The following is a 14,356-nucleotide window of genomic DNA, read 5'->3' on the forward strand; positions in this document are numbered from 1 at the left end:
CGTTTTCAATTTTCTGTCATGTATTTTCAAAGGTAATGATTGTGTAAACTGCGAGCATGTTGTCAAACAAATGCAAATGTACAATTAGACACTGATAAAAATAACTACTCGAATTTGAAACAAATTGGCTTTTTTACCTTTAGTACTCAAAGCGTACACTATACTTGCTGTCCCGCTGTTTTGACGCTGCCCCTGGCCTCTATGTAGCATTAGCATAGCCGGTTTAGCTTCCTGGTTAGCTGAAAGGCAGCGTCAGCGCTGCCACTCCCCCAACAAGGAAGGGCGCATCCCGTATAGGAAAGCTAGCTGGCTAGCTCAGCCCAGCCCACTCAACTCAACTCAACACAACCATGGCAGTAAACCTGAGCAAAAATGGCCCCGCGTTAACAGCGGCGTATAAAGAAGTCGTTAATGAAAAATCCGATACCAACTGGTAAGACGCAGCAAGTTCAAATAACGCGGAAACGTTGAGGCTGATGAGGAGAAATTGCGATATGATGCTGGCTAGCATGGGAGCAGCCAGTCGTGAAGTAACGTTTTAAGTTGTCTGTTGGGTTCACGAAACCTTAATCTTAAACCTCAACATATGTTACATTGTCAACCTCTATGTATATTTGTTCCCTTATCTATGGAGTTTTTTTGGCCTCGACGAATGGTAATTTTATATACTCGAATCGAAGCCCATACACCATTATTCATTGAGAATTTTGTTTTCAAAACGGTTGAAGATTTGTTTAATGTTTTGCGTGTACGTTGTTTATTTTTTAACGAAGTCTTTGTGCGTCTGACAACCCCCCCCCCCCCCACTTCCTGGTTAAGCCATGATGTGGAAATTGACAAATGCAGTACTGTGTGACTTTTGTTGTCTTTGAACATCAACTTCATATAGTACTCTGACATCCGCTGCAGTTTAAATATTCCTCGCTTTTTGTCAATCTATCTCTGCATGTCCTTGGCTGGACTTTCAATTGATAGATAGTAGCACCATCCTAATATAATATGTAGAATAAATGTGTCTTTGATTATCTCTTTATGCCGGTGACATACAGAACAATTAAATGTCCTTCCACTACCAATTTGGTTGTTATTGCGACTATTGCAACATTTGTGAAATGTTGCAATTGTAACATGTCTTGGCTCAATAAAAGTTGGAAAACACTGTTATAGATAATAATAAGACATAAGGTAACATACTGGTTTAAATGAGTCAAAAGCAAGTATTTGCCTCAAAAGTTTAAATGGTTCACTTTCCACTTATTTACATTCTCTTCTTAATTGTTAGCAGTTTGTGCTGAGAAGCTATGGTGGAGGCCTGTGTTTCACTTTTCCACAATGAATGTCAGCTTTTCTATCTTTGTTGTCATATATCTCTTTGTTGTCACTTGGACCCACACAAATAAACAAAAGTCACACAGACTTGAGTTCAAAAGATTTGCTGTTTGACCGTTGGAGCTCACCCGCTCATTTTTTCTCTCAAAAAGATTTGGGTTGATTATCAAATTTATATGACCTCTCGGGTGTTCAGTCTTATTATAACAATTGGAATGTCTGCCTTGCAGTGTGGATTTATTTACTGCTATTTTTCACCGTTTTCTGACATTTTATCTGCAAATTTCCCCAGTGTGGGAGAAATAAATAAAGGTTATCTTATTCACAAACAGGAAATAATCACTTGAAAATGTAAGACAATGTATTTCTGTAAAAAAGTGTCATCTCACAGCAACATTGACCTTTACAAGGATGGTGTGTCCTTTGTTTTGATCAGAAGAAAAAAATGCTTTTAACCACCGCGTTGTTAGTTTGTTTAATAACTGGATTGTCATCTTTGCGCTCATTGTTTACACTCATTGTTCACAATTCTTTGTGTCATTCATTGTAAGGTGTAATGATCAGCTTGTTCTAAACATTTGTCATATTTAGGTCATCACAGGAAGATTTAAAGGCTACATAATGTGCAAAGTTGACCTTTTCATTGTTTTTATGGAAATAACTGGTTCTCTCGAGTGCCTGCCCACTCATCAAGTGTGAAAATACACAAAACAACTAATGTCATAAAATGTATCTTGAAACAGGCCATTTGGATTTTGGTGGCATTTGTGTTTGCTGGTGTGTCCCTATTGTAGGATCTACTCAGTAGTTGACAAGTGAAGTGCCACCTCCCCAAATGAAAATACAATTGATGAGTTTACTGCCATTTATATGCTTTCCTCTTGTGGAATAAAATTTATTTTAAGGGTCTATGCTCTAATACGTCTTCATGGTAACGCAAAGCCACCTGACATTGACACACCTCAAATTAGAGGGGGGCAAGGAGAGCTGTGTCATGGTGAACTGCCTCCCACCACCAAAAATATCTTCTCTAAACATTGCTGTTAAGAGAGAGTGACTAATGTGCTGTAATTCTAAATCCTTTGGGTATTTTGACTGAAGCTTATCACATACGTGTTATTGAGATACCAAGAAACTCTTTAAATTATGGAAAATGGCATAATGTCTAATCACAAATACAATTGCTTTGGCTCATTCCACATGCGACAAAAAAAAAATCAAAACATCAATCTAAGCCTTAAAGTAACAGGTCAACTGTTACAGAAAACAGCCTTGTAATATATTTTACTGACTCTCCTCCTCAGGGCCTTGTTCACCTATGAAGGAAACAGTAATGACATCCGCCTGGCAGAAAAGGGAGGTGAGTAATTGGTTACGTCGTTCATCAAGCTTTTGTCATCTCAACACAAAAGTATCAAATGTGTGTTGGAATGTCTCTGTCAGCATGCAACCGCAGCATTGGAAGATCAGCACAAAGCAACCGCTTGCCCCTGCTGTCTCAACCCGTCATTTGCAAAGGCAAAAATGTTCCCTGTTATACAAGTAACCACAGCAGCCATTTGACTATTGCCACAATGTTTGTCTATCAGATGGTGGATTGGAGGAGATGGTTGAGGAGCTAAACAGTGGAAAAATCATGTATGCCTTCTGTCGGGTCCAGGACCCAAACTCAGGTCTCCCTAAATATGTCCTCATCAACTGGGTCAGTACTGCATTACACCGCAATGCATTTGTTGTATCACACTAGTCAAGTGGTCCTTGAGAACCAATTGTTTGCATCTTAGACGGGGGAAGGAGTAAATGATGCCAGAAAAGGACTTTGTGCAAATCACGTGAGCTCCATGGCAAACTTTCTTAAGGTAATGCTGCACTCATTTAAATATACATTTGACTTTTTGCCTACCATCTGTTTGCATTTAAAACATGCTGAATTGCACATTCTTCATCTTTCGAGGGCGACATGAAGAAAAGATTATTCATCACAGCTACATGCCTGCTGTGGAAAATGGCTCAGTTGGAAAAGTTTCAATGTCAAGACATCGTATATCATAGACGCAAGAGCTTGGAAAGACAAGTTCACACCAGCTTTTTTCAGACTGAGCAGTAAATGGAACTTGAACTTTACTGTTTTTCAGGGGGCCCACGTTACAGTAAATGCCCGAGCAGATGAGGATGTCGAACCTGAGGTGATCATGGAGAAGGTGGCCAAGGCCTCCGGAGCCAACTATAGCTTCCACAAAGAAACCTCCAGCCGCTTCCAAGACAGTGGCCCTCAGGGTCCCGTGGTATGTCTCATTCACTGCTCAACCTGGAGAATTAGAAGTAGTTAGTAGTTGGGAAGGGTAAAAAGTTCTTTGTAGGACCTATTAAGTTTATGTTGCCCAGTGGCTACTTGTTTGAGGTCTAATTCAGGCTCTAATTGAGGTCTATCTCAAAAAGTGAGTCAGTGAGGTACAAATTTTAACCCCACCAACTTTGGAGTTTCCAGAGGAGATGTTTTCACCTGCTGGACTTATTAGCATCCCATTTTGGCTTGAAACATGTTGTCATGCTTTTGCATATTTCTATCAAACAGAAAGAATTGGAACTTGGTTACAGTTGCCCATTGCATTTGAATATTAAAGCATCCTAGCTTTTCATTTTATGGACTCTTCTGCGCTGAGCATAACGTATTACTACGCCGACCATGCCATTTATTGTCTACTGTATGTGCTGCCTCTCTGCTATGACAGCTGATGTAGCGTATTGGGGAAAAAAAGTTCAATTTGGGTGACAGCATGCTGTGGCAACAAAGGCCGCACCCAGGAGGACAGGTGGTTTGGCGGAGTTGTACAGTAAATGGCATGGAGAAATAAAACAAAGGACCGTGTCCCGGCAGGGTGTGTGCCCCCGATTGCCCAAAGTGAGGCTTAAACTAACCTGCCGTCCTGCGACAAGGCAGCAGTATAGAAAAGGGATAGAAAGGGAGGGATTGAACATATTCACAATTTAAAATGTATTATTTAATCTCATCACATTTGTACCCTGCATTGTCGAGTGATCTTAATTCTAAAATCTGATGTTCAGCTAAAGACTGTGTGATAGTGAAGCATTCAGGATGCATTCCAATTCGTTCTGCTCTGATTTTGTTTTGTTGCCCTATGAATTCACGTTAGGTGTCTTTGCCGTAGGGTTCCGTGTACCAGAAGACAAATGCTATGTCAGAAATCAGGAAGACCAACAAGGACACATTTTGGGCACAGGCGGAGGTAGGCAAACTGTTGCTGCGCCGGGTTTTCATCTCTGACACATACACAGGGTGAATCGCATTTTGCAACACATCGTTGTGATGAAGTTTGCTTTTTATATTCATTTGACATGTGTTGTCCCTGCCATAGCACCCTTCGGTCTGTGTTTTCATTTTGTCCCCCAGAAAGAGGAGGAGAGACGTCGCCTGGAGGAGCGGCGCAAAGCAGATGAAGAGCGCCAGCACCTGGAGAAAGAGAGGAAAGACAGGGAAGTCAAGGAGGCAGCACTGAGGGACCAACGGGACAAGGAGAAGGCCGTGCAAATTGAGCAACAGAAGTCTGTAGCAACAACCGAGCATGCGTCTTGACATTTGCTCATGACATTGGTCTGATTTGATTGTTGCTTTGACAGGAAGTACCAGCAACAACAGGAGGCTGAGCGCAGAGAGCAAGACAAACAACGCTGGGTGAGTGTCTCCTTTTATTTTGTGGTTGGGGGGGGGGGGAACCAGAAAGTAAATTTGTTTTTCATGTTGTCTTTGTCTTCAATATTCTCTTGGTTGGTTGGCCTTTGTTGTTTTCACGCAAGTCTTTTATGATTAACACACACATTTTCATAGAGAAGTTGCAGGATAACTGATGAGAACCAACATTTAATGTGACCAACAGGAGCAACAGGAGGAGATGCAGGTGGCCCAGAAGAAAACCGTCAAACGGGGGGAATCTATGGAAAAGGCCAATGTTAGTCTCACTCCTTCAACTGGACGGCACAATTATTTTTGATTCGCTGCCATTTTAAAGCGCATATGCAATGGCGTCACCCTGCGTTTACATCAAGACAGAGCATGCGCAAACTTAACGCAGCTCAGCTATTCTGATTGAACTGTTTACATCACACCCGTTCGGACTGGCAAAAGGAGTATGCCACCTCTGTGATTCCAAATAAAATTCCATTCAGCCTTTTTATTTAAATCGAGGTGTTTATATGGAGCTTTTTCATTCTGTTTAAGTCATTCTAATTGGAATACATGTAAATCTGGCTGTAGATATTAGATTGGTAAATGAAGCATGAAGTAATACAAAGGACCTGTTTATTTCTCTGCTGAAAGGACAGGTTTCAACTTATGAAATATTTGTGGAGGCACTTCACCTGTCAACAAATGTACTGCAATACAACCTGGGCAATTTCATGTGGCGTTATTTTCGCCGAGTGTTTTTCTTTCCACTAATCTGCTGATGTCTGTGTCATAGGAGGCAGCCTCCCTCATCTCTCAGCGAGCTATGAACCCCAGAGACATGTTCAAGCAGAGAGAGAGGGGAATAACTCCCAGTGATTCAAATGTGCCGTCTGCTGCCCCTGCTAGCCCCCAGCCAGGTATTATACCCCCCCATTCCCTTTGCCTTAAAGGTCAGCATCTGCTACCTTTCCACTCTTGGCTAGCGGTGGCTACAAGCTACATTTGTCCAAAACCGTCTCCTTGTGGAGCTCTGCCTGTCCATGATCACACTTAAACCTGTTGGTCTGTCTCCATTATGTGTCTCCTCCTTTCTTTTCTCTCCTCATCCATCTGTGCATGCTTTGGATTCTATGTGCGCCCCTACTTAGGGCGTCTGCAAAGCTCTTTCCTATCTAAGTATGAAAGCGAGCCGGCCAGCTCCCCTCACCGCCAAGCCTCCCCCGTGCCGGCAGGCTCCGCCTCCCCTGTCCATGCTGCAGGTGTGAGCTTACACACACAACACAACATATCAGGTGATGGTTAGTCTGTACCAGTGTTTCCCAACCTTAATTGCGCCAAGGCATTTTATTCTTTTGTGTGAATGGCACTAGGGAGTTCCCCACCTTATTGCAGTTTACAATCATACTAAATAATTGAAGTGCATGTTATTATGGGTTTTTACAGCATTCTCAACTCAACTGTATTTATAGAGCACTTTCAAACAGCCATCACTGCATACAAAGTGCTGTATAGGGAGCAATTTAACATATACAACAAACTGATTTATTTTAAAGCCAAATTCCCAGTTGGTTGTGCACTTTTGAGCCATCTATTGCGCGCTAGAAGAACAGTAAGGCGCAGTTGAGCGTCTTGATTCGGAAGCTGTTATCAGCCACAGCACTCACTGAGAGACTCACAGGCACCTCGCGTCAACCAAGCAGGTTCCTGCTTTTTAAAGGCGTGTGCACTTATTCAAACACTACAATAAGTACAATATTTTTTAATATTTTCTGTGGTTGATTTTTTTTCTTTGTAGTCAACTGTGTTTACAACAACTATGTACTGTATGTGAAATTGAAGTGTGTTGGAATACATTTAAAATGTGTTCAAAGCATATCGTCGCTATCCTGTTTTTCACAGGACCAAAATTGGGCATCCCGTTAATGTAAAAAATTTTTTTTTTAAAAGGACAAAATTGGACGTACGTGTTTTTCATAGGACATTGTTCATACGGACGTTGGGCTGAATGATTCATTCATTCATCTTCCGAACCGCTTGATCCTCACTAGGGTCGCGGGGGGTGCTGGAGCCTATCCCAGCTTTCTTCGGGCAGTAGGCGGGGGACACCCTGAATCGGTTGCCAGCCAATCGCAGGGCACACATAGACGAACAACCATCCACACTCACACTCACACCTAGGGACAATTTTAGAGCGTCCAATCGGGCTGAATGATTATGCAATTATTATATAACATGCGATTATTTTTTCTATGTTTTCTTCCCAGTTTTTTAAATAAACACAAACAATGAAAATTTATCTGTACAATGGTACCTCTACTTCCGAATTTAATCGGTTCTGGAAGAAATTACTTAACGAGAAAGCATAAAAACGCATCAAAATATGGAATAAATACATGTTACAATTAGATTATTGCGCAATAAATGAGAATTGTTTATAATTAAAATAAAGAATAAAAATTATGGTCATTTAACTTTTATCCGTGTCCTCATCGTTTTTTGCTCTCTTTAGTCAGTGTTCTTTCTCAGAAATGGGTTTTGCCTGGCATTTTGTAAAGAACTGATTCAAGGACGTTTGCTTTTGTCGGCTTTTAACTATCCCTTGAAAATGTCCAAGGCAAACATCATCAGAGTGAGCGACCGCCCGACTGGACAACAGTTTTCTGGTTGATTCACATTTACATAAAATGATTGGAACACCTCATGGCCTGAGGGGCGAATGACGAGGACACTTCATAGACACACATCTATCTCTCTACACATTTAGACACATATGGTAGAGGTCCCAATGAGATGCCAGAATGATGCTCGGGAATAGCTAATGGCAGTTCAGGAAACTCAGAGGTGCGAGAAGCAGGCCATTCTGTATTTTTACCTTTCGTATCTTGACACTTCTTTTGTAACGAGGCAATATTTTCCTGTTGAGACATTTCATAACTTGAGAATTTCGTATGAAGAGATGTTCGTAAATAGAGGTACCACTGTATTACAATAATATTTGTTATAAATGTTTTGGTCTTAGAGGTTAGGCTTCAATCATCATGGCAACTTACTATCCACACAATGTTCACTACGACGGCTACAAAAATTTCCACAAGTGTGAAAGTCATACATTATGACAATAACAAAAACAAATGTGTGGCTCATCACTTCAGTTTTTTTACGTCTCATGAAGCAATGATATGGATGCATGTTTGTGTGTCGCTGGCATACCGAACGAGCTCTCACTAGTTTGGGAATCACTGGTTTTAATGACAGCTATTCTTTGTTGCTTTTTTGCTGTTTCATCACTTAGTCATTTCACCATTGTACTTCCAATCACTCATGCTGTTTTGACATTTATTTATTTTTAATCACCCCTCCCGTCTGCTACTGGTGGTGGTTTTCAACCTGTGTGGGCTTGTGTGTGTACATGCATGTCTGTGCTTGTGTTTTCGGGTAAAAAGAGCCAGATCTGGATGATGGACAGTCCAGGTGTGAGTATGACGCGCAGGAGGTGGCCCCCGAGGAGCACTCCAAAGGTGGGGCATCGGCTGTCGTCATAACCCTTTCACAGACACCAAGTGGCCCTCTCGTTGGCCTCATATGCTCTAAACATGATTTGCCTTCAGCTTCTCTGGCCTCCCAGTCAGCAGCTGCAGCAGCTGCATTTAGCTACCTGCTGGTAGCTAAATGCATGACAGGTTATTTTTCTTTTCACAGAGGAAGCGCCAGCCCTTAGCCCCTGTGTGCAGGAGCCTTTACACGAAGACCCCCCTCAGGTGGCTGTTCTGTTCTTTGGCAGCATAAAAAATATATATTTTTAGGACACAAATAAACCAAATTCTTTGGCAGGTTGAGGAGAACAATTATGAGGTGACTGCTGAGGAGACACCAGATAGAGGAATCTGTGCTCGGGCCTTGTATGATTACCAGGCTGGTAATTACATTTCATTTTAACGTTTTATTTTTAAAGCGCCATGCTTGCTTGGGTTTTTTTGCCTGAGTATTCCAACTTCTTCTTGCATTTCCAAAACATGAATTAGTACTTAGGAAATTGAAAACTGTAAATTATCCAAATGTGTGAGTGTGAATGCTTTTTTGATGCAATTATATTTGGCATTACACCATCGTGAACTTTTCCTATTTTCTGAAAGCCTCATAAAACTATGGTAAGGATAAATATAACTTTTGATTAATTTACTGTAGCCTGGGTTTAAAATGAGATACGAAGCTTTGACAAAGTGGGATTCAAAGGTACATCAAATATGTCCATGTACTTAGTTTATGTCCTTGTCAAATGTGTAGGTTTTTTTTACATGCATTACAAAATATCCCAGTATTTTTGTTTTTTTCCAGATGTGTTTCTTAAAGCATTGAAATCCACATGACATGAAAAGGTGGGGAATGTGTAGGAATATGATTTTATACCTAGAGCAAACATGGAATCAATTGTGCCCCGTGGTTAAATTCAGCTAAAGTAGACTCCATCTTCGCTGTGACCGTAATGAGGATAAGCACTATCGGAAATGGAGAAAGTGTTTGGATTTTTGTATTAAATGACTCTTGTGTTTCCTAGCGGACGATACAGAGATCTCCTTCGACCCTGATGAGATCATCACCGGGATTGAGATGATAGATGAGGGATGGTGGCGGGGCTACGGCCCCGACGGCCATTTTGGAATGTTCCCAGCCAACTACGTCGAGCTCGTGTAGGCACGTAGATAGGCACGGTAACACAGGGAACCTCCCACGAAGAGTCCTCCACTGAACAAGCTTCTCTACATCACGGACCAATGAAAGGACAATACAGTAAAAGGCCTGGCCATTTCAAGAAATTCTCATTTCCAGCTGTGAAGCAGGTACCTCCACCTCTTGACCCTAAATGTGATGAGCCTTAATTTGAATCTTGATCATTTCTGAACATACGCAGCACTTGAGTCCACATTCCTTTCAAAGTGACCTATTTATCTGGTGTCATCGTATTACTTGCTGTAGCAGCGGGGTTGGGGGAGGTAATTCAAGATGGTGGTACTAGTTTCGTTTCAATCCTCTTTTGTTTCTTGCATTTGTTCCCAGAAAACCAGATGTTCCTTTTCGTGTGACTGACCATAAATTACATTATGTCTAAATGTCAAAGCTTTTTGAAGTGGATTGTGTTAAAATGTCACAGTCATGCTCTCGGGAAGGGTCTTTGTGATTAGGGAGACAAAGTCAGTTCAAGTTTCCTGGAGTGTGTTTTGTGTCTTTTTGGTCTCTCCATTTCAATGTACAGTATTCAACATTTCTGAGGTGTACTAAAGTGAAAAAACATCTACAAATAGCACCTTTTCCATGATGACTTTAACATGTGAGATGTGAGAGAGGACGTAAGTACTCAAAAGCTTTTTGTGATATTTTAGAGAAAAAGAAAGTTGAGTTTGATCTTGAAACATTCTAGCTTTTCAGAGTATCATTCCTGATCAGTTCCATATTGATTTGGAATATAGTGTCATGTGCCATTCTATGCCAGAGTCTATTATAATCCAGCCTTTGTAATAAAACAAATAAATCCCCTCTGTGGTCATATCGTCTCATATTCAAACACATGTCGTCGATGAGATAATTGCTACAAAAAAAACAAGGGATTTTCAGAAGTTAAACAGATACCCTGATGTAAAGGCAACATATCTGAAGTCAGTTTCCTGGAATGAAATGGCGTGTGGGGAATTCACCCACTTAATGCATAAGTTTCATTTCATTTGAAAAAAACACTTTGCCTTTCCTGCATGCTTACTTTTTTTAATACAGGGGCGGGAAACTTTTTTTCTTGAGGGCTGCAATTGGTATTTCAAACTAACATATAAGCCAGGTCATTTGCAGGTCAAATGAAATACATTTCTTTTAATAAGCTATTTAGTCTCTCTAATTGTTGTGAGCATAAGTGGGGCAGATAATGATGAATTCATGTTTGCGGTCAAGTATCAACCAGTTTATCAAAAAGTGAAATGTATATGTTAATGTTACAGAATTTTTCAAATGTCTTATTTACAATAATCAATTAACAGCATGAAGAAATACATTTCACGTAGCCAATTTTATCAGGGAGAAAACTGCTAAATTAATGTCACAAATATCACTGACCCCTGGTAATTGCAAATGCTAGGTTTGTCGGATTTAAGAAGACCGCAGGTCATATGTGGTCCGTGTGTGCCACCCGTCTCAAGAATTGCGGAGGTCCACTTTGATACATATAACTGCGGTTTACAAAAGTTTTGTGATTTGAAAATGTTGATGGAATTCCAAACTGTGCAATGCTATCTAGAGTCCTCTTTATTCCTTCTTTGCTTCCAAGGAGTTCATTCAATACCTTGTTTTCACTAACTTGATGAGTGATGCCAATTATGTGGAGATGTTGCCATGTAGCTTTAAGGCACTATTACTATCTCTGTAAATTTGGTATCAGAATCATCTTTACTGGCCAAGTATGTAGAACACAATAGGAATTTGTCTCCGGTATAACACGCTGCACTAGTATCATCGTAAACAACAAAAACATTGAACCATTTTAGAGTAACCAGTAGTTTTGTAGTACAAGAAGGGTGACTACGTCAGTGACTGTTTAAGGAGTTAATGGCTAGAGGGAAGAAGCTGTTTAAGTGTCTAGTGGATTTGGTGCACATGGATCTGTAGCGTCTGCCTGAGGGGAGTATTAGAATGTGTTAATACCATTCCAGCTTCTTTGTGGCCATTTTGGTCCAACTACAGGCAGTTTGTCAATTTTAATATTTTCCATGCTTTTTGCTTCTTTTAGCAAATAGTTTTTAATTAACCTCATTTTTTGTTGTTCATATTAAATAAGATAAGATAAGATATCCTTTATTCGTCCCACACTGGGGAAATTTACAGCCTCCAGCAGCAAGAATGTATGTAGAAAGAAGAAAGGAGAAAGAGAAAAAAAAAACAACAAACATCTTTCAATTAAATACAATATGAACACAATGGATAAATCACAGTACTATTTACAATTTTCCGTCACATAATTTAATTATTATGATTGTTATTTTTTATTCATCAGCCTGACAGCAGTCGGTGGGAACGAGCGTCGGTATCTCTCCTTCTTGCAGCGCGGGTGTAACGATCTCTGGATGAAGGAGCTACCAAGTGCTGTCAGGGCCACCTGGAGGGGGTGGGAGCGACTGGCCATCATAGCTTTTAGCTTAGTTAGCATCCTTCTGTTGCCCACCTCCTCCAGAGTGTCAAGGGAGCAACCCAGGACAGAACTGGCCTTCCTGACCAGTCGCTCCAGTCTCTTTCTGTCCCGGGCTGAGATGCTGCCTGACCAGCAGACAATGCCATAATGGATGGCCGAGGCAAATGTCTATTTGTTTTAATTTTTAACTCTTCAAACCAGAAATCTAAAAAGTGAAAATGTACAATTAAAGATAAAACGACCAGAATATGAAATGGCGAAACCCTTTTCTCATTTTCTGCGAATGCCTTTTACGCCACCCATCTATGCATGAACACATCCAAGCTCTCCACAATCTAATGCCCTTTTAGGTCGAGGGTCGGCAACCCACGGCTCCGGAGCCGCATGTCGCTCTTTAGCTGGGAGTGCCAATAAACAATTTGAAGCTCCTTTTCTGAAGAATTGGTCAGTCTGCAAAAATGCTGCTTGTTGGTAAGTCAATTGACTTGAGTTCACTACCACAATGCGACACATCTCAAAAATGGCGTATCACTAAACACCATGGCGCCACCCAACAGTTGAGCTATTGGAAGGGAGAAAATGTGTTTGAACTGTGTTTATCTAGTGCATGGAATTCTACCAATGAATTCAATTGTGTCAGCTTTAACAATATTTCGATCAATTCCTTAAGAAGAAATTACTGAATTTTCTTGATTCATTTTGCTGAAGCGCCATTTCTATCTCTGCATCTCTTCCTCCTCATCAATGGCCTTCGTGGTGGAAAACTTTACTGTTGCGTTCAGGTCTTTAAAGGGGAACATGTATATTAACACTTTGTTCCCAGGAAGGTGACTCATTTTAGCCCATCATCGTATTTTACAAACGTGTAGTGTTGTTATCGCTTACCCTTTGTGAACAATAGGAAAAGCACATTTAACATTTCTATTTCTGTAAACTATGAAAAATAAAATAAATCCACATGGCATTTCAACTCGGGATGGACGTCATTTGTCAACTTGACAATTTGACAAAAAGTACCGTACACTAGAAATATTTTGCGATTGTGACATTTCATTAAAATGATTTGGAGATGTCATTAAAACTGTTGCACCTACCGCAGAGGGCATCCCCTTTCTGTGACAGATCAAAGACAAGTAGAGGAAATGTGGAGCCTGCGTTGCAGCTTAACGTGTGTGTTATTTGTGTACTTTTGCTTGTTGTTGGTCATGGGAAAAATCTGGAGCTTTATATGACACTGAGCAGATATCAGATTGACCTGATTCTCTCAAAGTGATGACAAGTGTGTGATAACGACGACGATACGCTTTAACAGCTACAAGTCCGCCACTTGGATCGCTGTCATGGAAATTGTTATGCCCTAATATTTCTCTTTCTCTCTCTTCGTTTTTTTTAAGCATTCGGACAAAGGTACCGATAAAATTTGAGAAAAAAAAGCAGTGGTCCTTTCATCTTTGTTAATATAATGACATGCCTTTGAATACATTTCCCGGTGTTGGATGTTACAAAATTAAATGCAAGATGAAATATTTCAAATGGCACACTTTATGATAATAATATGATGCCCTGTCCCTTGTACTTACCTCACCTTTACTTTCAAAACCCCTTTATTTAATTCTTATCCTGGATGATTTTTGAGAATGCACAATGTTTTGCAGCAGTCTGAAATATCTCAACATTATTCTAGCTACCATAATCATAATGGTTAATAAAGTGACATTTCTCACACACACACACAAAAACCTAATCACCTCCCCCAAAAATCATTTCAACTCAAAATTGTCTCAAGGTGTGATTTTCTGCTTAGTATCCACTCAGTCATAATTACAGCTTCTAAAAATCTTGTCTATAACTGTATAGGCAAGACTTTTAGAATCAATGACAGTGTGGCTTGGTGGCAGGAACGATACTTCATCTGTAAAACCCACATCAAAACTAAAATGGAAATGAACAAATTGGGGAAAAGCCTATTCAAAATAGCCAATACAAAAAAGCCGGGATAAAGTACAAATTCTGACTGATATCCACTTTTACAGTATAAAATGTTGGTCTCATACTAAGGAAACAACTGTAATTACTCACCATAATTATGTGCATGCTTTCTCGAATATTTATGCATACTATCAATGTGTTCATTGATTCATGATAATTAATTGTCTTGGTTCTTAAATGTGTTA

General features: G+C 40.3%; 1 protein-coding gene across 5 annotated transcripts; it reads left to right on the forward strand.

Moving 5' to 3' along the window:
• Positions 1-274: 274 nt before the first annotated feature.
• dbnlb (drebrin-like b) lies at positions 275-10,545 on the forward strand. Of its 5 annotated transcripts, none has more exons than XM_052068752.1 (15): positions 275-433; positions 2,634-2,689; positions 2,919-3,031; positions 3,114-3,188; positions 3,465-3,614; positions 4,500-4,577; positions 4,742-4,893; positions 4,969-5,023; positions 5,226-5,297; positions 5,808-5,931; positions 6,163-6,273; positions 8,458-8,546; positions 8,716-8,772; positions 8,846-8,930; positions 9,570-10,545. In XM_052068752.1, exons 1-15 carry the CDS (start codon positions 351-353, stop codon positions 9,704-9,706), a joined length of 1,437 nt encoding a protein of 478 aa, XP_051924712.1. In that variant the 5' UTR covers positions 275-350; the 3' UTR covers positions 9,707-10,545. The 5 variants fall into 5 exon arrangements, with proteins under 5 accessions (XP_051924712.1, XP_051924713.1, XP_051924714.1 ...); XM_052068753.1 differs by having other exon boundaries at positions 8,458-8,532; positions 8,714-8,772; XM_052068754.1 differs by lacking the exon at positions 6,163-6,273.
• The last annotated feature ends 3,811 nt before the right edge of the window (positions 10,546-14,356 follow it).

This window comes from Hippocampus zosterae, chromosome 6, assembly GCF_025434085.1.
Source record: "Hippocampus zosterae strain Florida chromosome 6, ASM2543408v3, whole genome shotgun sequence".
NCBI classification, from domain to species: Eukaryota; Metazoa; Chordata; class Actinopteri; order Syngnathiformes; family Syngnathidae; genus Hippocampus; species Hippocampus zosterae.

Coding starts and splice junctions, on each gene's coding strand:
- dbnlb (XM_052068752.1), top strand. CDS start 351: ATGGCAGTAAACCTGAGCAAAAATGGCCCCGCGTTAACAGCGGCGTAT. Junction 2,690..2,918: donor CCGCCTGGCAGAAAAGGGAG/GTGAGTAATTGG, acceptor TTTGTCTATCAG/ATGGTGGATTGGAGGAGATG. Junction 6,274..8,457: donor CTCCCCTGTCCATGCTGCAG/GTGTGAGCTTAC, acceptor TCGGGTAAAAAG/AGCCAGATCTGGATGATGGA.